This window comes from Perna viridis, chromosome 11 (genome assembly GCF_037379345.1).
Source record: "Perna viridis isolate PV_CMFRI_1.1 ecotype Kerala chromosome 11, ASM3737934v1, whole genome shotgun sequence".
Lineage (NCBI taxonomy): Eukaryota > Metazoa > Mollusca > Bivalvia > Mytilida > Mytilidae > Perna > Perna viridis.
This window is the reverse complement of record NC_142455.1, coordinates 22,356,744-22,380,234: the sequence shown is the minus strand read 5'-3', so window position 1 is coordinate 22,380,234 and position 23,491 is coordinate 22,356,744. Positions and strand designations below refer to the sequence as shown.

The following is a 23,491-nucleotide window of genomic DNA, read 5'->3' as shown; positions in this document are numbered from 1 at the left end:
ATCATTTGTGTGCAGACAACAAGCTACACCCCTGTCTAAAAATGGCAAAATCTACATTTTGCTTCAGTAAACCCCAAAAGCCATTAGGATGAAAAAAAACAAAATAAAAGGTGCACAATGGCATCAAGTAATAAAGAATCTGTGAAAGTTTCATTAAATTCCACTCAGCAGTTTCAGAGGAGTTGCAGATTAGAATAGGGAATGAGTGAACACCATGATCAATGTGATATATAACTCCATGCAAATGAAAAATAAAATAAAACAAGTTTGTAACTATCATTTGTGTGCAGACAACAAGCTACACCACTAAGTTGGACATATAATAAATGAATGGATTGACAGCCATGCAGACCAAAATCTATATCCACTCTCAAGACTGCACTAATGCACAAAAAGTATGAGCAGTAAATGCACATCAACAGGACTACAAATTTACTTCAAAGAATGAAAACTTTAGGACTTTCTAAGCTTCTAAGCTTTTCACTTGAGGAAAACTAAAAAAATTGATATAAAATGTCAATGTAAAGTTTGAAGGTCCATGACCAAGGTTACAGGAACTCAGACCTATATTTGCTTTAATTAATAAGATATCAAACTGATACTAACTTTTCTTACTATAACAACAGAAACAGGGGTTAAGCTTTTCTTGACCAACTTACCAGACTCTGATGCATAACTAGGTGATCGTGACATAGATTCTGACTTCTGTTTCTTGTCTTTTTTCTTCTTTCTATGTCGGGTTGATGTAGATGCTGTTTCATCTTCTGATTCACTTGGCTAAAATAGAGGAGAGATAATTCCAAAATGACAATAACATTTATTTGTATTTATACTTTAATTCAATTGTTTTTAGCTAATATACAATTCAATCAGGTGAACTAATACTTTGTCACCCAAATCTGACCAGAAGAAAAAAGAAAAGTGTCATCAACCTTTAAAGCTATCACACCTAAAATCACACTGAAAAAACAAAAACAGTAAACTTGGCCATGACTAAACCCATCTCAACAAAAATCAACAGTTGGAGTGATCAAGAATTCAAGATCTTCTTTGAAAAGTACGGGAGGCATAAACTTAACCACGCTAAAAACAAAATGTTATTACATGATTTTCAAAATCATCATGAGAACCATGGTCCAGTTTCATCTCTATAAGAAGATTCCCACAACCTATCGTGATTATTGATTGAACTATATGGTTTTAATTGAATAGTTTTTAATACACTTTTGTCAAATTTCTGTACTTCATTTTGTACATTCACTACAAAATTTAGTTACTCAGGATAAGTCTTTTTGAGAAAAAAATATAAACAAAATTGCCCTTCATTTTTCTGTACTTAAAAACAGGCCCTATAACATCTGGCCACATATCATTTATAAGCAACAGCACATAACTTAGATGAAGTAATTTCCTAATTATATTTGAATTTAATTAGAAAAAGGTTATCTCTTCAGTCCGTGACCAGACAATATAAATTACTTACTGTTTTTGATTTCGATCGAGATCTTTTATTTTTGTGTTTCTTGGACTTTTTCTTACGAGAATGATGATGACTACAGGATTCCTCTAAGATCTGTTGATATTCTTTAAACAGTCGGATTCTCTCTGACTCCAAATTGACAGCTTGGAAAGCTGGGTCTCTCTCCAGTTTGTCTTTAACCTAAAACAATGTCCAGGTAAGCTTACAATTTGGACCAATCATGAAGCACCATTGAAGAGATGCTGATTAAATACAATAACTAGATACAAATTTCAGATATTTGTGCATTTAGTTTGTTGTTTGTTGGGGTTTAACGCCCGAGCAGCAATATTTCAACAGTCAGGCAATTTAGCCTCCTGTGGCGGAGCCCTATGGTTCCTACTCGGGAGAATACCACAGTAGGGTTTCCCAATACGGTGCACCACTATGGTTTGTGGTCAGGTTTTCCGTATTACAGCCTGACAACCCCAGCATGTAACATCAGGGGTACCCCATTCCACCACCTGGGGCACACAACCCAGTTGCTCTGTGGGGAGAGTGCCCTAGCCCCCGGCTAAGGTTCTGAGCACTATTTAGTCACCTTTTACAACAAGCTTAGCGCTGCTGCAGGCCTGTTCTTTTGACACCCTGACCTGCAAGGGGGCAGATATTTGTTCATAACAAAGTTAACTATTACCTTCTCATAATATAAGTTATTCCATTCAAACATATACCAAGTTAAAGGAGTGCACAAACTTCAAATAAACCAATCTAAAGAGGTGATATTCTTCCTGGAGTAGGGCTACATACATGAATTATTTATTACATGCTTTATTGGACAAATATATCAACAACACGGCATGGAATATCACTGTTATGCAGATGATACCCAGGTATATCTTGTCATTGAACCATTAGACAGCTGGGGTGACATTTCAAGTCGGATTGGAGTATCCCTAGCAGACATTAGCAACGCAACGCGTTCAAATTTCCTTAAATTGAACCGAGGTAAGACCGAATTGACCGTTTTCACACCAACACACCGGGTTAAAGACTTTTCCGTTTGTAATCTTTCGTTCGACGGAACAGTTGTTTGTGATGTCTACTTTGTTCGCAATCTTGGTGTTATTTTCGATAAGACACTCAGTATGGAGATACAGATCAGTGCAACGGCTAAATCATGCTTTTTTCATATCCAAAACATCGGACGAATACGATCTAACATTATAACCGATAAAAATTAACAAACTCGCTAGTAACTCGAGATTGTATTATGGAAATGCTATGCTATATGGACTGCCTACTAACATTACAAACAAATTACAACGAGTCCAGAACTCAGCAGCCCATGTGATAACAAAAACTAAGTAACATAGTCATATCACTCCGACTCATTTCTCTCCATTGGCTACCTGTGTGTTACCGTTGCCAGTATAAAGTTTTAATGCATGTTTTTAAATGTCTTTGTGGCAGTGGTCCATCCTACCTACAAGACTTGGTCAATGTCTAATCAGCCTACACAGTTACTACGATCAGAGAACTGTTCATTACTCACTGAACCATGCATCCGCACCAAAACTTATGGCGAGAGATGCTTCGATAAAGCAGCTGTTAGTCTGTGGAATAACCTACCTGGTGCTCTCAGGAATGAACGATCGCTCTGTTGTTTTGAAAGAAGTCTAAAGACACACCTTTTTAGTCTTGCGTATCAAGATTTATCACTGTCATTTAAATATTGAGTCTCAGATTTTTATTAGCTGTCTTTTAATACTGAGAATTTATTAACTGACTTTTACTGTCTATTTATATTGTTATGCATTTTTACGATACGTTTCATTGCTTTTTATGCATTGTTCAATATTTCATTATTTTTACTTCACATTTTTTCATCGCTACATGTTTTTTTTTTTTTTCCTTTTCATTAATTTTTAATTTCTGTTTGTTTCATCATTTTAAGTGTGATAACAGATAAATTTTAACCTTCAATAAAACATTATTTTAAGTTTGTGAAAATACTTTTAATATTTTATTTGGATGACTGATATGATAATTTTAAATCTTATCTTCAACATGTTGAATCTGGTTTTAAATTTTAAATTGCAACGTAATATTTTTTCCGATTTATTTTTGATTTCCTTTATTGTTCACAATTTTATTTTACTGTAAATTAACTTTACTAATTTCTGGGTTTATATGTATTTTTAGTGTATGCTGTAAAGCGCTTTGAGTATTTTATTGTAAATATATAATGCGCTTTAAAAAAGAACTTTATAATAATAATAATAATAATATTAATGTACAAGGTCTTATTGACTTGTAATAATCAATCAAAACCAGACATGTTAGGACCTGTTTCACTATCATACTGTTAGTTTGTCAGCATGTTAATATGTTACTCCAGCAATGCTAGAGGTTGTCTGGCAAGTTATTTTCTAACTTGGTGCCATCCTAACCTCTAGCATCTGACATGTTGAAAGCCACCGCAAATGTTAATTAGCTAAACATGTGTTTTAGAATACTTTATGTCTTTTATTAACATAAAAGAAGTTTAACCTACCGGAAATCGAACGATAAAAATCCTAAATATTTGTTAAATACCTAGAAAACATTTGTAATGAAGGCAGTTGTCAAAATGACCAGCAATTTTGAATTAGGTCACTAATTTTATGGAAAACAATATATTTTTGACAAAACGAATTTTAAGTTGGTAAAGGCAATTCGTTGGTTAATTTGATGTACGTTTCACAAATTTTTAAATCCTAAATTTTATCAACCGGAATTACACACTCAAAAAGTTAAAAACCAAATATGAAGTTCATTTTAACCGCATTTACAAAGGATTTCCAGGATTGCTGGATTTTCTCATCAGGTAGGTCATTGATTTTCTTTATTTTAGTCACCTTCTCCTGTGTTAGGGTAAAGAAACTGTATAAAATGTTTTAAATGGAAAATAGGTTACTACAATTCTGCCGATTTCAAGGAACAGCAGAACGAGTGTTAAGCAAAATGGCGCTCGGAAGTAAGAGGTTGGGGTATGGAGGAACGGAATTCCAACCTCTTACATTGCAGGAGTAGTTAATACATGTACATGTATCTTCAATATATGTATAAACACTATGCAATGTTTAAAAGATAAAAAAAAGAGGGAGTTACAAATTACTAAGTATGCACTTTAAATATGATATCATTAACTTCAGACAATTCTTCAACATTTAAAATTCAGACCAAATATTGGACCAGAACAAATTGATTGTGCAAGTGAGAAGTTAGGTAAATGAAGTAACCACAAAGAAGTACATGCACTTGAGAACATAATACAATATTTAATCTAAGGGAATGTAAAACTTCATGAATAATTACAATTAATAAATCTTGAAAAGAATGAACAAAGTTGAGAAAATCTCATTTTATAACTGTGTGTATGCATGTGTGTGTGTGTTTTTTTTTTTTTTTTACCTCATCCCATTTTGAATTTTCGTCTATGGATGATGTGTTCTTCAACAGATTTCTAAATGAACTCTCTATTTTTCTCAACTGAAATAAATATACAAAATTATAAACAAAGCAAATATGGGTAAGAAAACTGGCATTTACAACATAACAAGAAATATGTGAGTGATGGCTCATAAGGGATAATCACGATAACAGGAACATTAACAAAGTCCATGGTTAACTCAAAGTTTTGTTGATTTGTTCTGAAAATGAATCCACAATATAGCATCTCTACAGGAGGAATGTCTTAAACCACAACCGGTTGCCAGGAATAGTTGCTGAGAAAAAGGCAATGAAAATTTCAACTTTCAAAATATTTCAAAAACAAAGTCCTTGGTAAACTTATGTAAAATAAAATACTAATCAGGACCAAGGGTCCGGAAATTTTGACAGCCCATGCTGGACATTTTATCAGTCTTTTACATGCTCAGATTGAAAATTAACTTAAAAAAAGTTTGTATGTAGTTATTTTAAGATAAATATTGAAAATGTGTTATGTCATCACATACTCTGTCTTTTACATAATATCAGAGCGAGTGAACGAGTTTGGTTTTTTGACCACACATGCACGTTCTAATATGTAAATAAAACATCGTATCTCTCAGACTTTTTCATCACAGACAAACAGCTGAAAACTTCCGAGTGATGAAAAAAAATGTGTATTATTTGTGAAACAAAATTGCGAACTCATATTGTATATTGATTTAAACTGTCTGTTGACTTCCGTGTTAAAACGATTCAATCGATGAATAAATAATTACAAACTGATTCGTAGTTTCAGTTCCATGTGCTTTCGGTACCTCTGAAAGATCGGCGTGAAAATGGTGGAGTTGTCAATCTTTTTTCTTAATTAATTAACTAATAAATGTATGAAGATTCTCCGAGTTACTTCAATTAATTTGTATAGGCAATGGTTCTGACGTGTACCGTTAATTCAATTATGCAATCAACTAATCAGTTACAGGTAAATCACAGTCACAGGTGGCTGCACATCGGCTAAAATTGACACACAACTGTCAATTAATTTCCAATAAACAATTAGGAGACTGGAGGCAGGATGTTTATACGCTAATAAAACCATGCAGACTGTAATTTATAAGGGTTGACAGTTTTTTATGTCTGATATTGAAAATGGTTGTCGGTCATTTGCAAAAATTTGTCAGTCAATGACAAGCATTTTTTACCATTTCCAGATACATGTTCAGGACAATATTCACCAATAATAATGCAATAACTCTTTACATGTATACCTATCAAGTTGAATATTTTTGTTCCATGAGACATGTATTTTATCAAAAGTATGTGACATCAGCCCCAGATAAGCTTCTGTCATGGTTCTTTGTTTTTTACTGTTGTTTCTCATATTTTATCCAACAATGATAAAATATGAGAAATGACAGAAAAATTGGAAAATCAGAATTTGATCATACAGTAAAACCAAAAAATAAAAATGGTAAAAATCGAGATTTATGAAAATCATGACACTGAAAATGCATCAGTTTCTGGAAAGGCCTCATCACTGTATAAGTTATAGATAAGTTTTGCAGTATATTTTAACTGCCAGGAAACATGAATCATCTTTGAAATTATGGCTGAAGTCAATAACCCACCTTTCTTGCTTCTTCTTTTAGTCTTTCTTTTTCTCTGGCCTCAGCCTTTTCTATTAGCTGTAAAAGCATAATTTCTCAATTACATTACCATGTTTTCTTTCCTCATTAAATTGAATTAGACATTCTCTGATATTACAATTGTGTATTTACATGACAAAATAGATTTAACAATAGTCAATATTTTTTTAATGAATACATGTACTTTTTTTTTTCATTGAACACATATACATGTATTTTCAGTTTCATGAGTTATATCATTGTATATAATATAACTTCAGCCCTATCAGGAGCTGATACAAAATTGTATAAATATCATGATTCAATGACATAATGAGCTGTTTGGCTTTGTAGCTGCAGTTAGATCATTTACCATGGGCCGGCAATTAATATCATTATTTTACCGTTTGCTATTGCTAACGACAGAAACAAATTGCCAGGCCATAGTATACCAAAAGATCACTTATAGTCTCAGTGAATGATTTCTAAAAGTAATAATGTACTTACACTATTGTATGTTAGTTTGATGTTGCCTGAATCAAGGCCAAATGACCTCTTGTCTTCAGATATAACCTCTGCTAAATCTTCAAATGATGTAGTTAGATCTATTGAGAACCCTCTGTCCTATAGGGAAAAAACAGGAGGCATCGAACAATGAACAAACAAGGAGGTGATTACAAGAATAATGAACAACTAGAAGTCAGCAAAAGTACCCGCACACAGTGGCAATGAGATGACAAATCATAGCCTTAAAACGCAAGTATGTAACGCATGGATTTTGCCAGGATTTTCAACCCATTAGTCACTTTTGCGTAAGACTAAATCTCAATACTGTTTTTTCTTTTCGGGTCACAAATTTATCAGCAAGCATGTATATACATATACTTATAACAACTATATTATAAATAATAACATGTTTATTTCTATTTCAACACTGGTATATAAATAACAGATAATTCATATTAATAAAAAATATATAACAACATACAGTTTCTACATTAGCAACCATTCATGAATAAAAAATGCAAAAAAAAATACTTTGTTACTGTGTCATACATATCATTGTGTAAAAATCTAAAAATTATATACATCAGCTACTATTGTTGGCATGTGTCTAAGAATGTAAAGCACTGTTTACTTGATCAGTAATGCATAAACCTCCTGTCCTTAGCCATGCACCACAAAGTGAAAGCCCTCTTAAAATCAAAGGAACCCATATCAGAAGGATGGAGACAAACCTTAAGAAGAGTGTTCACTGATAAATTATAAGAGTCTTTTCTGTAGAACGGTCCATAGACTCGTCTAACATTACAATAAAGAACGTAGATTTTTCAAATCAGATTTTATTTCTTCATCAACTACACCAACTAAAGCTTCTTGGAAGTCTGATATGGCATCTGGAATTGTGTATTTGGCATTCTTTGCCTTCTAAATGTTGGTGACACTTTCCACATTCTGCAAAAGAAAACAAAACATAAGATATTGTGTTTTGAAAAACGTTAAAATTTCAACAAAAACATAAAGAATTGCAATTTCCCTTAAGTATCTCATATACATTTACTTTACATTAAGTTGTTTTCCTGTTTTCATCGTTTATAAATTGAAATTTTGTCTTTTCTTTCTTGAATCAGATATCGCTACATAATTTTTAGATACATTGTTTCATGTACATTTACTTCATACTATATACTGTATATGTGTATCAAATTAAAATTTCTTTCTTTCAATTACACATTTTTTCGTGTTTTTTGTCTCATGTACGTTTACTTTATATATCTTTTCATTTTATTAATAAATAATACAACTTCATATAAACTACCACGTACATGATGTATCAGAAGATCATTCACTTGGGTGTACATTAAGTTGAGTAAGTTGTTGCTCGCCAACCAGTATATGTTTTTGAGTGCGCTAATAACATCTGACTCGTGTGTTTTATTGGCTGAAGTCACTCCTTGCTCAAATTCTGGCTTCATGGATTTGGTCTGGATTGCCCGTTTATGATCAGCAGTGTTGATGTGCTTCTGTATATTATCTTTTAGGAATGTGTTGCTTCTGATAGAAAATGTATTGGTAAGTCCAGCATCTTGGCAGTCACGGCAGTACATCGTCCCATCTTTGTAGTATATGCATGGAAATATCTTTGACCACTCTGGTTTAAATTTTGACTTTAATAGTCGATCACTGCAACTCTTTGTAGTAGTTGACTTATTTTTAGACTTTTGACCTTTAGGTACGTTGTCATGTGACGACGAACTAAAATAGTTCGTAATGGTGGACATAGTTGCGATTTGAACTGTGATTGAAAAATCCAAACATCTTTCCATTTTAAATACAAACGATGACACTTTGAGTACTTTGAGAACGTGTCACAGCGCTCAACAAACAAATCATTACCGTTAATTAATTTGTTTGTCGGGGATAATTAGCCTCAACCAGGTGATCAAGCAAGGTATGATCAAAGGTGATGCAATCAAAACATTGGTCATGATTGTTTATTGTAAAACCCTAATTGGCTTGGGAGAGGTAATAAAGTTGTCAATTATGGGGTCATGGGAACATCAGAGGCTTTTTTACTGATATTTTTTTGGGGGGGAGCAAAATATCAAGTGACGAATCGTGCACGAGAAAAATTCGCCACTTTCGAAAATCATTTGTCAATGGTGAAAATGGCGAGCGCTAGCTAAATCACTGGTAATGTATCAAGATAGCGAACCAATCCATACCACCAATGATAAGAACTGGATTAGAACCTTGATCTTAGTTTGGCACTAAAGGTCCCATTACACAATGAATAATGCAACAGAATGCCTTCAGTGCACAAGGAAAATAAGGTAAAAAATTAAACAATTTTTGGTAGTGTTTTCATTATTCGTTACGACTCATTTTTTCTCACAGTAAGTATTTTACAACTTTCTTTTGTACGAGTAAACAAAAATGTACCCATCTAAGATCTTGGGTATAAAAAACAATTACTTTGAAGCTTTGATATGACCATTCCCTTTTTTAGTGTTTCAATTCCTTTAACTTGAAATTCATTTATCACAATACAATGTTTAAAAAGAAAGTGTGTAAAAACCACTTGAATATCTGAATAAAAATTTTAAAGTGTGAAAATCTGTTACAGGTTTAAGATGTGATTTTGGCATCTTACTAAAGGCTTTCAAAAGTTGCAGGAGTAGTACCCATCAATATACTAGTATCTAAAATTAAGTGGATGCCTCTTTATTGATGCATATGTACTCAAGTAGCACTCCAGCTAAGAATCATGCAAATTCTGTACTATGTGATACACCCAAAAAAGGCTACACTTTTTTATTTTTGTAATCAAGTTGGTTTATAGGTCTATATGATGAAATGTATAATCATTCATTCCAGTCTGTCTGCTCTTAATTCACATTGAAAATCCAATGCTTCCTATTGTACTTTAGTGTCATTTACAAAGTTAAGTTTGAATCCATTAGTACATTCTATGTAATTTTTATCTCCAATGAAGGTTTATATGAAAATCTACATGTTAATTTCTGTATACTTAAGCATTTTAAACTAAATATCAAAAATAAAATTATGTAGCCTTTCCAACCATGTATCACATTTTGCATGATTCTTATGTAGAGTGCTACTTAAATGTTGTAGCAGGTGGAGTTGCCATCTACTGCTTATTTTGAAACACTGCTTACCCTTAGAATTTCTTTAACAACCTTCTTCTCATCATGGAACCTGGCCTTCAGATCTTCTACATAAAACTTGAACAAATCAAGTGGGGTTGAGCCTGAAGAATGATAAAACAGAAAATTTCGTAACATGCTAATTGAAAACAAAATCAAAAATAGCAGGTGCACAACCGGAATATGTAATAAAAATTCTGTGAAAGAATAAATATATTACAAATGTGTGAAAACATGAAACAAGAGGCTCCCAGAAGCCTGAATCGCTCACCTTGTTAAATTTTACCCGCCAAGAGCAATATATTTAACCAGGAATTGTCCAACAATTTTGACTCAAGAAGATTTTGGTAGTACTTATCATAAGGATCATTTCAGCACCTGGTAGTTCTTTTTATCTTATCTGAATTTTTAAGATACTGGATGGAAAAAAATAAACATCTGTTATCACCTTTCAAGGGCAATAAATCTGACAAGGAGTTGTCTGATAACTTTGATCCCTTTGAGATGTTTCTAGGCCTTATAATGAGGATCATTTCAGCAATTGAACAAAATTTGGATAAACCTAATGGCTTTGGAGATATATATGAAAAACTACTGTCTGAACCCTATGTTCCATTTCTAGTAACAGCTGCCATGTTTCTTGACAAATAAAAAATCTTTGCAATAAAGAACTAAGCCAATGGCCAGTATGGAAATTCAGTGACTTAATAAATCAATGTTAAGGTGACAAATGCACGCAATACACTTGATTCTTCTATGTTGTATGTGGAAACATAAAGAAAATATAAAAAGAGAGAAAGAAAAAAGGAAATCAAAGTTTATAAGAAGTCAAAACAATCTACAAACCTGGCTGTCCAAGCATGTTTGTAAATCTAACATCCTGACTGATGATTGGGTAGAGATCCATCCACAGTGACATCGAGTTCAGCTTGCCTTGTTCATGTAATTCATCAAGGAGGACCTAAAGAGCAAAATATAGTGGTGGGTTAAAATTAAAATAATTACATGTCGTTTCTCTTTCAGACTTTACATACATGTAGACTGCATGGAAACTGAAGTATTCTATCAATAAATAGGAACCTACAATTGATCTTATCAAATCTCTTGGACTCCTTTAACTCCTATTAAAGATAAATTCAGTCTTTCATGTGTTCCACTCAAGAAAAAGACTTTTTCACATCATACACATATGCGAAAGAAATCCCAGACACACAAAAGAGATTAATGTTAAAAATCTATTATTCTCACTTTTGAGGGCAGTACTATTGGTATTAATATATGAACGCTTTCTGCTTCTTCAAGTATGTTTCAAAACAAGGACGTCCACAAACAGGGTATTGTTAACTGGCTTTCTATTTAAGCTGCACTCCAGCTATGGATCATGCAAAATGTGATTCATGGGTAAAAAGCCTACATATTTTTATTTTTTATATTTTGTTTGAAATGTCATAGTAAACAGAAATTAATATATGGTTTTACATATAACCCGTGCTCTTAGGAGATAAAAATTATTTAGAATGCACTGTAGATTTCAAAAAAGGGAAATAACTCTGTAAATGACGCTCAAAATACAATAGAATCTATTGTATCTTCAATGCTGATTATCTCCTAAGAGCATGCAGATTTAAATGAATAATTACACATTTCATAGTATTGACCCATAAAACAACTTAATTACAAAAATAAAAATATTTTTTGGGGTGTTTTACATTTTTCAGATTATGCATGATTCTTACAAAGACAGATACTTAGTCTTATCATCAAATGCAGTACTACAAATTTGAAGTTTCAGCAAGTGTTTGATTTGTCGGAGATTTACTTATTTTGAACTTTTGCCAGAATTTTATTTCTAATTTCTTTGTTTAAAGTTTCACAATAAAGTCTATACCAGGAAACCCTCTCTATTTTTTCTCTGTTGTCGTTTCATTCTTCGTCTTTCTCTCTCCTTCTCATCATCATATTCCTGCTCTAACATCCTAATGTGGTCCTCAAATGCTATCAATGCATCTTCCTTGTCCATATCTGAAACAAAAAAAGTTTCATTCATACAAATGGTATTATTTGGAGTACTACTATTTTAGTAGTAATACTCCAAACAATAAATAGGAAAGTTAAATAATGTTTTCTAATAAGATCCATACAAAGGGGAGACCATTCACAGCTAATGTGTGAAATCAGAGCAACTGGGATGTGTTCCCCGGGTGGTGGAATGGGGTACCCTTGGCGTGTTACATGCTGGGGTTGTCAGGCTATAATACGGAAAACCTGACCGCAAACCATAGTGGTGCACCGTGTTGGGAAAGATGCCACGTTCCTCGCATGTTAAAGAACCCTACTGTGGTATTCTCCTGGAGTAGGAACCATAGGGCTCCACATCAGGAGGCTAAAATGCCCAACCCTACCCACCTTTCCCTATTTCCAGTGGCAATCAAAATTTGTCGACCCTCCATTGTCCTTGTGTCCCATCCCTTTTTCATTTCATCATTATTTCATGTTCATTTTATCATCAATTTCATGTTCATCATCTGAATAAAGCTGAAATATTGCTGCTCGGACGTTAAACCCCAACAAACAAACAAACAAACATACTTAAGGTGGTAGACCTAGGGTAAGGGACATAACTCTCAAAATCAGTGATATGTTTGTATCATATTCAATTTCACCAAAACCTTTCAAGCCTTCATTTGAAGCAGAATGAAATCAATCCAAGTTACTATGATGCATACATGAGATTTATAAAAAAAGCCTGAACACAAACGTTACAATGATTTTTAAGAGTTGTGTCCTTTACCCTAGGTCTACCTCCTTAAAAGGGCTTAATCTAAACATTGGTGACAAGGAGAAGTTTTAGTAATTTCAGTCTGAAAAATAACAATAGACATTTTGGTCTATAAAATCTAGTACAAAAACTTTTCCTTGTCAAAGACAAATTGGAGAAGTGAACACAAACTAGGAGACATTTTTGTTCATTTTTCATTCTAGATTAGGCCCTATGTTTTCAATCTAAAAAATTACACAAAATTTTATAATGCAGGTTTTTATCAATATGCAGAATTCCAAGAGTAAATTTGATTATATTTTTGCCAACATCTAGGCTCAATTATTTAAATTACCTTCTTTAAAAAAAACAAAAATGTCTATCCAACATTATCTCTACGAAAAAAAAAAATAAAAGTATATCAATCCAAAATATTAGTAATCATCTTCCATAAAAGATCCATGAATTCAATGTTCGACATAACTGACAAAATTTCATGCTTTATTGTCATGTATATTTCATTGAAACTCTGTTCATAAAACTTGTTCCAGTAACAAGTTCAAGTTCACAGATTTCAATAAGTTCACAAGAACAGCTAGCAAAAATTCTAAAGATTCAGTGGTGTAATAAAGTGACAAATACTTGATACAGGAAACAATCCTCCTAAAACACAAAATTCCTTACTTTGTCAGAAGAATGCATTATCTCCCTTTGACCATCCAATAGGAATAGGACAAATATTGTGACATCTCTACAGTGCTGTTCCATTAAAAGATATGAGGTACCTGGGAAAGGCACTTATTCACCAAGGGAGTCACCTTTAAAAGTTCTATTTATATTTTGTATTAAACTCTATATTTTGTCAGGCTTAAAAAAAAAATATGTGTTTCCGGTAACACTCATTTCAAAATTAGGGTAGGTAGGTTTTTTTTGTTTTTTTTGGTAATCTTCTCCACTGACACCGTTCAAAATGCATTCAATTTTTAGTTGAGCTGTCTTTCAAGACTCTCCATGTTCTTCCTAAAAAATTTCCATCAAAGTCTATTGAATCTCCAAGCATTTCATTAGATTTTTAGCCTCCAAGTGCTGACATTTCACAATTTTGATTGCAAAATCTGAACTTGCACTGGCATTCGCCATAGCGTTCTTACTGTGGTTCTCCACACCAGAAAGCGATTTAAATACAATAAAATGGAAATCGGTGACGGAAAACGCCGAAATTCCGGATTTTTTTTTGGCGATGCCATAAAAAAAGTTATGGTCGTGGGGCACAAACTAGGGTCAGTCGGGTTATCAGAAACACATATTTTTTTTAAACCTCAAGGGACCTTAACATCCACCTATATACAATATATAAAGTGCCATCCCTTCTATGTTTTTTATATGTTTTAATGGAACAGCACTCAGTATTTTTATATTTCTTCTGATAAAGAAATAACCCAGAATAAGACATTTTAAAATCATCTAGTAACTGGTAAATTTGAAAGTCTATCACATATCTGTGAACAATAGTGGGTGTTTTGTTTATTTCAGAAGGAGAAACTCACATATATCCAATCTTGACTATAAACCATCAATCAATCATTTCTTAATGTAAAAACACATCATCATGCCATGCCCAAACTGATAGTAGTACAGATACATTGGTATCAAATGAACAAGTTTCAAATCAGCAAGAACTAGACTTACTGTGAAGATCTGGATCATCTGTAAAGCGTGGATTATCAAGTAACATTTGTTGAGCCTCTGACCAGGTTGTGCAGTAAGTTAAGTTGGGCATACTGTCTAAGATCTCAGCAAAGACCTTAGTGTTCCTCTTCCTCAGTGTCTTGGCTTCCTCCTGTGGTAAAAAAAGATTAAGTTCAATTATTACATTCAGAAAAGAACAAAAATTAGAGACTATAATATTACTACCAGCATGATTTTTACTTGTTCCTGTTTAAATACTATTATCAAATATAACCATTAAAACAGTTAAGTATAAGGGTTACCACACTTTTTTCACTAAAAATGAGCTTATTCATTTGTGAAAGAATGTAAAAACAATATTTAGAGATGGGGGGGGGGGGGAATATGGACAAGCCGTCCTACTTTTACATGACAAATAACCTTCTCTTTGAACATACAATGTAACTGGTTTAAAAAAAAAAAAAAACACATAAGGATATAAAGTCTAGCCTTTTTTATAAGCTCATGCATAAAACCTTTGCCCTTTCACCTTGCTGGCAGTACTTGCAGTTAGCCACAAATATTTGACATGAAATGAGGATTACGTGTATTTGAATTGTAATGAAACTACTATTAGTACTAACATTAACATAACAGGTAAAAGAGAGATGTTCAGAATCAATGGTCTAAAAGAGCTTTAATTGAAGTTACAAGAAAAACTCCAGGTATTTTTTTCGATTTGATTGCCATACATAAAGTCGAAAAAGTTTAAACTTCATTTCATATCTGAAATGAAAATCATATTAACCTTTCTCCAATGACTCAAAATTTCCCTTAAAGCATTAAAACCCACAAACTAGTTCTTACCCTTCTTATTGTCTTTTATATGGTTTTAGAAGGAAAGAAATAGATATATATATATATATATCTGGATTATATCTATGTTAATATACATGGAACAAATGATTTGACCTCTAAACTCTCATGAAAAAAAATCTTGATAAATCATAAATCTAATGAATTTGTGAACTTTACTTTGCATATTGTACTTACACAAGTCCAAAGATAAAAACATTACCTAAGCTTAATGATTAAATACAAAAGAAAGCTATCTGGTATTAATGAATGGGTTTCTCCATGGAAAGACATGAGCATAGCTACTGATGAAAATATTATATGTTTAAAGCCTCAAATGACTTAATTCAGCATATAAGCAACTATAGAAAACTAATATATGTGGAATGATTTTAAACTGTAAGAATATGCATGATCTTTTCACCTTTTCACGTTTTGCTAACATGTGTATGACATCATCAAACAGATCTCTTCTGTCACGGTCAGGAACGTTAGCCCATACATCTAAATGACCAAACAAATCATCTGCTTTCCTGTAATAAAGTAAACCATTTATCTGTCACTGTCTGTTACATAGAGCTTAATAGGTGTTGACCGATGTTATGGAAGAAAATACCCTAATACTTTAATCTCAAAAACAGCACATATTTATTGTGAATCAAAGATAACATTATAATTCATTTCTTTGCTCTTGGAGCCCCCTAAAAACTGGTACGGCCTTAGACAAATTTTGTTATTAAAAGTTGCCCCACCTCCCCTATTTTTTCTGCTTACCCTAGCACATTTTATTGGTATTTTTTTTATGAAATGCTGCTTAACAATCATTGTCTATATAAAATTATTAAGAAAAAAAATATTTTTGCCCACCTACCTACCCAATTATTTAATCCCAGAAATACAAATTTATCATTTTTATTTGCCTAATAATTTCTACCTTGAAATTCACACTGACATAATTTTATTATTACCCATGTTACTCCTCAGAAAATGTGTACATCGAAATAAAAATCATAAAACTGTCAACAGAAAAGTCAGAAATGCAGACACGAAGCAACATTCAATACCTTTATAAAAGTATTATGCAAAACTAAATACCAGTATTTAATGTTGGAGTTCATTTTGTCACAATTGAGTAGATACTGTTCCAAGTCTTCTTTATTTTGTTTGGCTCTTAATCTCATTTCCTCCTACAAATGACAAGACATTTATAAAGTTAAAATAAAATCAGTGTACACTAATCAGCACATTAGATATTGTCTTACAAGTTACATGTACCTGTATTTGGCTAGCGGATATTGCATACACTGTACAATTGTAGTGATGTAGTTGATCTTTTTCAAAACTACTGCACCCTTTTTTCCAATGGGTAAATATGCATTTTTTTTTTAATTAGGAAATTTGAAATAAATGTATCAATCTGACATTGTAGTTAAGATGATGAATTTTATAGTGAATGTCATATAATATGAATCATACTTGAAAAAGATAAGTCATCAATGATTAATCTGTGTAATTTTTAACAAAAATATCATATAAAACCCTTCCACTACCAGTTGGGAAACAGTTTACTTTATTTGAGATTATTTAAGAGCCATTTTTTGATGTAAGGAAATATTTACTAGGAGAAACAAAACCCTATTTTAGAAGTAATTTAAGGCCAACAATATCACTGTTGTACGACATAAACTACACAGAATGTACCAGATGAAAATATAACTGGAAAACAATTCTATAAATTTGTATAAATAATCCCAAACAGTCTAATTCATTTTCAATAGTTGGTCATTTACCATTGAGTATGATTGTATCAGGTCCTATGGCAGAAATTCAACACTTCAGGACAAACATTTACCATTGAGTATGATTGTATCAGGTCCTATGGCAGAAATTCAACACTTCAGGACAAACATTTACCATTGAGTATGATTGTATCATGTCCTATGGCAGAAATTCAACACTTCAGGACAAACATTTACCATTGAGTATGATTGTATCAGGTTCTATGGCAGAAATTCAACACTTCAGGACAAACATTTACCATTGAGTATGATTGTATCATGTCCTATAGCAGAAATTCAACACTTCAGGACAAACATTTACCATTGAGTATGATTGTATCATGTCCTATGGCAGAAATTCAACACTTCAGGACAAACATTTACCATTGAGTATGATTGTATCAGGTTCTATGGCAGAAATTCAACACTTCAGGACAAACATTTACCATTGAGTATGATTGTATCATGTCCTATGGCAGAAATTCAACACTTCAGGACAAAAATGTTTAATCATTTTAACTGACTCTGTTTTGTATTAGTCTGACATGCAGAGTTTTAATCTGCTAGCTCACAGAAGCAGCAACTGACAGGTAGGCATGTCATCTAACTCAGACGAATTGTTCTGACTACAAGTAAACCCGTCATCACTCTATCTCCTATATATGCCCCAAGCTAGGCAAAGAAGAAGTTATTACCAATTATAAAGTCTTTGGTTTGACCTGGCCAACAATTGAAACCTCCATCTTCCTCAGTCAAGTCAAGACACTACCATCAGAAGACGGAGGCAGTACACAGGAAAATAGCAACATACATGTGTTTAACAAATCTTTTAGGACCACCATGAAAACATGTTTTCAACTAAAATATAAATATATCCTCTCTCATTAAAATATTAGTAGGTAAACAAATTCCCAGGTGATTTCAATCATTAAAGATATATGTTTTCATTTGAATTGGGGCAAAATGTGCAATTCTTGAGTTTAAATGAGCAAATGTATATATATTTCCATATCCGTCATAAACATATGATTCCACATGTTTTGAAACATATGAAAACATATGTTGCAAATGTTTCTGTGTACTTAACTACAGTAATGTTTATATGATTTTTACCTTTTCTTCTCTGGCTCTCTTTGTCTTGTACTCATTAAATGCCTGTTTCCTTTCATTCAGCTGTTTCAGAGCTCCATATCTGGGGTCATTAACTATGACCTTGAGAGCTTGTTCCCAAGATGATGTGGATGATACACCCTTTTATATGAAACAAATACAGTTTAAAGAAACTTTTCTGATTGGAAGATGTAATTTTTGTTCTAAACAAAACAGTTCGAGGCAGCTAGTTCACCACCTTGAATAGCATAAATGTGGAAAGTGGTAAATAGATCTTTTACAAGCTTACTTGAAAAAAAATTGTACTTTGTGAAGTTAAAAACTGTAAATATAACTTTGTTTCTTTCAAAAGGATTGTTATGAAGTGGATATTTACCTTATCTCGAAGAAGATTTTTAAAGGCTTCCATAGCCTCTTTTTTATTTCTGAACACTAATGGTGCTTGTTCCTTCTTTGGAGGTTTTTCTTCCTCACTTTCACTAGAGCTGGAACATAAAATGAAATCATTTCTTTTTTCTCTTCTTTTTTGGTGGTGGGGATGGGGGTTAGATGTTAGCAACTAATTTTTATTTTTTACAACTAGGTATCAATACCACCAGTTCAATGCAACCAAAGCCATTTTAGAACATTTTAGTCAGAGTATTGCATGTATAGTGTAAATTAATACAAAAATCGAGAATAGACTTTTTAAAAAATGCCTTAGGATTAACCTTAATTCAGGGAAGTCAACAAGTAAAAATGCAAGACAATAAAAACATAAAAATGAAATGTAATGTCTAAATTTACATTTATAAAATGCCACATTAGTCCGAATCAGTTACAAGTTGGCTTTACAATGAAGTGAAACAATGTAGAATTTGTCTTCATAAAATTATCATGTTTTATTCATACTTCAGGTTCATTAAGTAACTTAAAATCATAAATCCAGTCCTATTAATTTGTCAAAGTCCTTAACACATTTGATGTTGTTTTTATTGAGCCTCTCTATGACATCAAGATGACCTAGAACCCCTGTGTTTTGTTTGATACATGTATGAAAGCCTAATGACATACCTTTCAGCCGTGTCAGCAGCTTTCTCTGGCTGTTTGATGCCTGAGTTAGGGGGAGGTAACTCTATTGATCCAGGCATACAAGCCTAATGGTATACCTTTCAGCAGTGTCAGCAGCTTTCTCTGTTTTATTCGATATATGTATGAAAGCCTTATGACATACCTTTCAGCCGTGTCAGCAGCTTCCTCTGGCTGTTTGATGCCTGAGTTAGGGGGAGGTAACTCTATTGATCCAGGGATACAAGCCTAATGGTATACCTTTCAGCAGTGTCAGCAGCTTTCTCTGTTTTATTCGATATATGTATGAAAGCCTTATGACATACCTTCCAGCCTTGTCAGCAGCTTTCTCTGGCTGTTTGATGCCTGAGTTAGGGGGAGGTAACTCTATTGATCCAGGGATACAAGCCTAATGGTATACCTTTCAGCAGTGTCAGCAGCTTTCTCTGTTTTATTCGATATATGTATGAAAGCCTTATGACATACCTTCCAGCCTTGTCAGCAGCTTTCTCTGGCTGTTTGATGCCTGAGTTAGGAGGAGGTAACTCTATTGATCCAGGGATACAAGCCTTATGACGTACCTTTCAGCCGTGTCAGCAGCTTTATCTGGTTGTTTGATGCCTGAGTTAGGGGGAGGTAACTCTATTGAAGCAAGAGTAGCCTCCATTGCTGCCTGGATTGCTGAAGATGGTTTAGAAGAACCGGAAGAGGACTTAGATGCATCTGTTTCTTCACTTCTAGATTTAAGAGATATACATATATTATATAAAAAAAATTTTGTGAACTGAAAAGTTTCATCTCTTTAAAAATAATTTTTCTTAATAATGGGAAGACATTTTCCAGTGCAAATGTTGTAAACAGAGATGATTTTACAAGGTGTACAAACAAAGTGGAAATTGGCAAAATCGGAAGTAAATATACAGTAAATAAAGAATTGTAACGGTTAATGCCAGATTTGAAATAGCCCGAAAAAATCATGTCTGTATAAAAACCAGTGGCAAATTTGATGTGATTTAAAGGACTTTCAAGTCAATACAAAAGTATGACTCTATAATGTTTTGTGGGTAATGTAACATTTTAACTGTGCTTTCAAAATAGGACATACCATTTTAACAAATTCAATATTAAAATAAAGCAACCAAGTACTAAGGGATATTAAAGGACTATGTATATCACTTTCTACAATAGTGTTCATACCTTCAACTGATCATTATATGCTTTATTAACATGATATAAAAATCAATTTACTGAACTTTTTTGAGTAAGCTTTATAAATAATAGTACTATTTTTTTTTACAAATAAAATATATGTAACTCATGGTTTCATTGTCCTACATAAGGAACAACCTAATTTTTAATTCCTCAAATCATCACAGTGGAGTCACCATTTTCATCCAACGAATAAAAAAAAATGGAATAAAATTCCTACATTCCAATTCTTTTCATAAATAATGAATTATTTTTCTTTACTTACTTGTCACCACCTTTCACCATTGCTGTAATGGAAATGTTTAAATATATAAATGATAGAATTCATCTCAAAATTGAAGAAATATGATGTCATGGAATCTATCAAAATTTATTATGGATTTTCAAAGACTGTTCTAGAAAACACTCTGAATTGTGGACTGCAGACCAATTGACAATGAAAAGTCCAAAGTACCAAATTAGTTTATACAAAATAATTTACATATATGGTGCCCAAAAAGAACCAACAAAATCAGAAAGGCTCTTACAGACCAAATCATATTTATTTAAATAATTTCTAGATAGTGTGTCAATGGAGCTCATATACAGTGGTTGTTGAGACTTCATGTGTCATTGTCTCAGGGACATTTCCCCGATATTTTTACTTCACTGTTACTTAACCTACATTCCAGTTCCTCTAATTCTTTAGGTTTAGTCCACCTAGATTCCTTGCTCTCTGTGTTGTGGTAGTAAACTTTTCCTGTATCAGATTTGTAGGCCTTCCATGGACACTGTGATAACATTAACTGTAAAATAAAAGTAGACCTTCTGGTATTGACAATGATATAAGAAGAGGAACATTTTAGAAAATTTTCAGATTTTCTTACTATTGCAATCAATAGATCTTGGTTATGATCACAAAAACTATTGACTTTATTCAATTTCTACAAGTGTTCTGGGAAAATTCTGGAAACTGTTTGTTTGCATAATATCCAACATGACAGAAAGATGTAACAGGGTTCTCAATAAGTGCCGGCGACCAGCGATTTTGCCGTCTACTTTGACATTAGCGCCGGCTATTTTGTTGCTAAATAAATTTAAATTGAAAAAAAAAATGTTTGGTTATTGCCCGTTTCATACAAAAAAAAAATTGCATCAGAAACCTTTGATTGTGGTGTTTATTGTAATGCAGATTAGTTTCCTTGCTAACTTCATTTTTTGTTGTTGTGATCGGCAGTACGAATAAAACAAACTTAAATTGTGGTTAATTCGGTGCTTTTGTAATGAACATGATCCTTTTTTTTTCAAAGCAGTACTGATTCTGTATCACGGATTCCATATGTGGGAAGTATTAAAATCAATTCAGTACTCGGTTCGGGCCTGAGGACCCTCAATGGTGCCACCTTACTTTAAATTTTCTTCCACCTACTTCAAAACTTATTGAAAACCCTGATGTAATGCACATGAAAGTACTCCTCAATTAATTTATGTTCTGATTAATCATATGTACATGTAAATAGACTTCCCAAAGTTATCTCATTAACAAACCGCAATCTTAATTTTTAATTGCTAGTTTTACAACTGAGCAGCCAATCACCCCTGACCATTTTGACCCCATTAAGAGTAAAATTGACCTGATTTGTTCTAGTCAGGCACAGTGTGAAAGAAATTTCAGTGATCAGTGCCTAGTTTCATAAAAAATCTCATATAAAGATTTTCTCAAATGCTTCCCCAACTCAAATTTTTACCAATCAGAAATTAAAGCTTCAAAGAAAAAAAATCCAGGATTTGACGAAATTATTAACTCAAGGTTTTTTAAGAAATCCAGGTACAACAATTAACATCTAGTTATTACTATTAAGTTTTATTACAGGAACCTACACAGAATCCTTTTTCCAAAATCATGATTTATTATGTTGTGGTCTTCAATGGAAATTTTCTAATTACTATCAAAACTAATTTAACAGATCAACACCCTTATAACAATCCACCATAGATATATATAAATCTGAAAGAACTTATCAAATTATAGTCCTAAAGCAGATCTGTTTATACTACTTGATGACAATCCATATTGTTCACCGTGTTCTATGGAAATGATCCATAAAATCCTGAACTTTCTGAAATTTTAACAAAGGTACTATGCAGATATTCACAATCTGTAGAGCGTAATTTGCAGTCAAAATTTGTAGAAAATACGGAAAATCTGTAAAAGTAAACACCTCTGCTAAAGCCATCCCTATCTTATCCTAAATCAGTATGATAATAATACCTCAGCTTTTGTCTTGAGTTCATCAGGTTTCTCCCAGCTGGAATGTTTTGTAACAGAATTATAGTAGTAAGTTCTTCCATCAGGAGCCTTATGTTCTGACCAAGTCTTCTATAAAATCAAGAAAATAACAAACTGTATTATAAGAATATAATATATACCATATCCTCTGTTCAAGTTTTTAAATCCTGTGACTCATAAATGAAAAACAGAAAAAGCAATTAAAAATGAAAAGGACCTCTCTTAATCATGACAATGTTTTTCTAGTTATTTAATGAAGTGGATACAGACAGAAAACAGGTCTGTGTCATAAGAAGTGCCTAAAAAAAAAACTAAAGGTTTTATGTCAAGTTTTTTTTTTTCTTCTTAAAATTGAACTTTCCACTATAATATAGTTCAACCTCACATAATGGTAAGTATAGAATTGAACAATAGAACATTTCTAATTACTCTTGAAAAAAAAACCCCAGAATATTCTGAAATACTCCATGAAAATATGTCTTGATATTCTTTAATAAAGGCAATGAAAGCTTGTCTGACTGATTGGTTGATACCATTACAGTGGATTCCGCTTAATTGCATAGCCTATTTG

General features: G+C 32.7%; 2 protein-coding genes across 3 annotated transcripts in view; both read right to left on the bottom strand.

Moving 5' to 3' along the window:
* LOC148603370 (pre-mRNA-processing factor 40 homolog B-like) overlaps positions 1-23,491 on the bottom strand; it is a 39,085-nt gene that overhangs the window by 6,000 nt on the left and 9,594 nt on the right. For both annotated transcript variants that reach the window (XM_088551525.1, XM_088551526.1), the window contains exons 6-22: positions 22,903-23,010; positions 21,316-21,436; positions 20,917-20,938; positions 20,024-20,179; positions 18,772-18,880; positions 18,399-18,536; positions 16,603-16,694; positions 15,932-16,040; positions 14,674-14,824; positions 12,115-12,248; positions 11,073-11,187; positions 10,239-10,330; positions 7,066-7,182; positions 6,562-6,618; positions 4,916-4,993; positions 1,484-1,660; positions 660-777 (exon numbers count right to left, since the gene is read on the bottom strand). In XM_088551525.1, coding sequence (XP_088407651.1) covers positions 660-777; positions 1,484-1,660; positions 4,916-4,993; positions 6,562-6,618; positions 7,066-7,182; positions 10,239-10,330; positions 11,073-11,187; positions 12,115-12,248; positions 14,674-14,824; positions 15,932-16,040; positions 16,603-16,694; positions 18,399-18,536; positions 18,772-18,880; positions 20,024-20,179; positions 20,917-20,938; positions 21,316-21,436; positions 22,903-23,010 — 1,894 coding nt within the window. The remainder of the gene's footprint in view (positions 1-659; positions 778-1,483; positions 1,661-4,915; positions 4,994-6,561; positions 6,619-7,065; positions 7,183-10,238; positions 10,331-11,072; positions 11,188-12,114; positions 12,249-14,673; positions 14,825-15,931; positions 16,041-16,602; positions 16,695-18,398; positions 18,537-18,771; positions 18,881-20,023; positions 20,180-20,916; positions 20,939-21,315; positions 21,437-22,902; positions 23,011-23,491) is intronic.
* LOC148603371 (uncharacterized) lies at positions 7,861-9,002 on the bottom strand. Its single transcript, XM_088551527.1, has 2 exons — positions 8,385-9,002; positions 7,861-8,013 (listed from the first exon to the last, which is right to left on the bottom strand). The coding sequence occupies exons 1-2, from the start codon at positions 8,883-8,885 to the stop codon at positions 7,987-7,989; spliced, it is 528 nt and encodes a 175-aa protein (XP_088407653.1). The 5' UTR covers positions 8,886-9,002; the 3' UTR covers positions 7,861-7,986.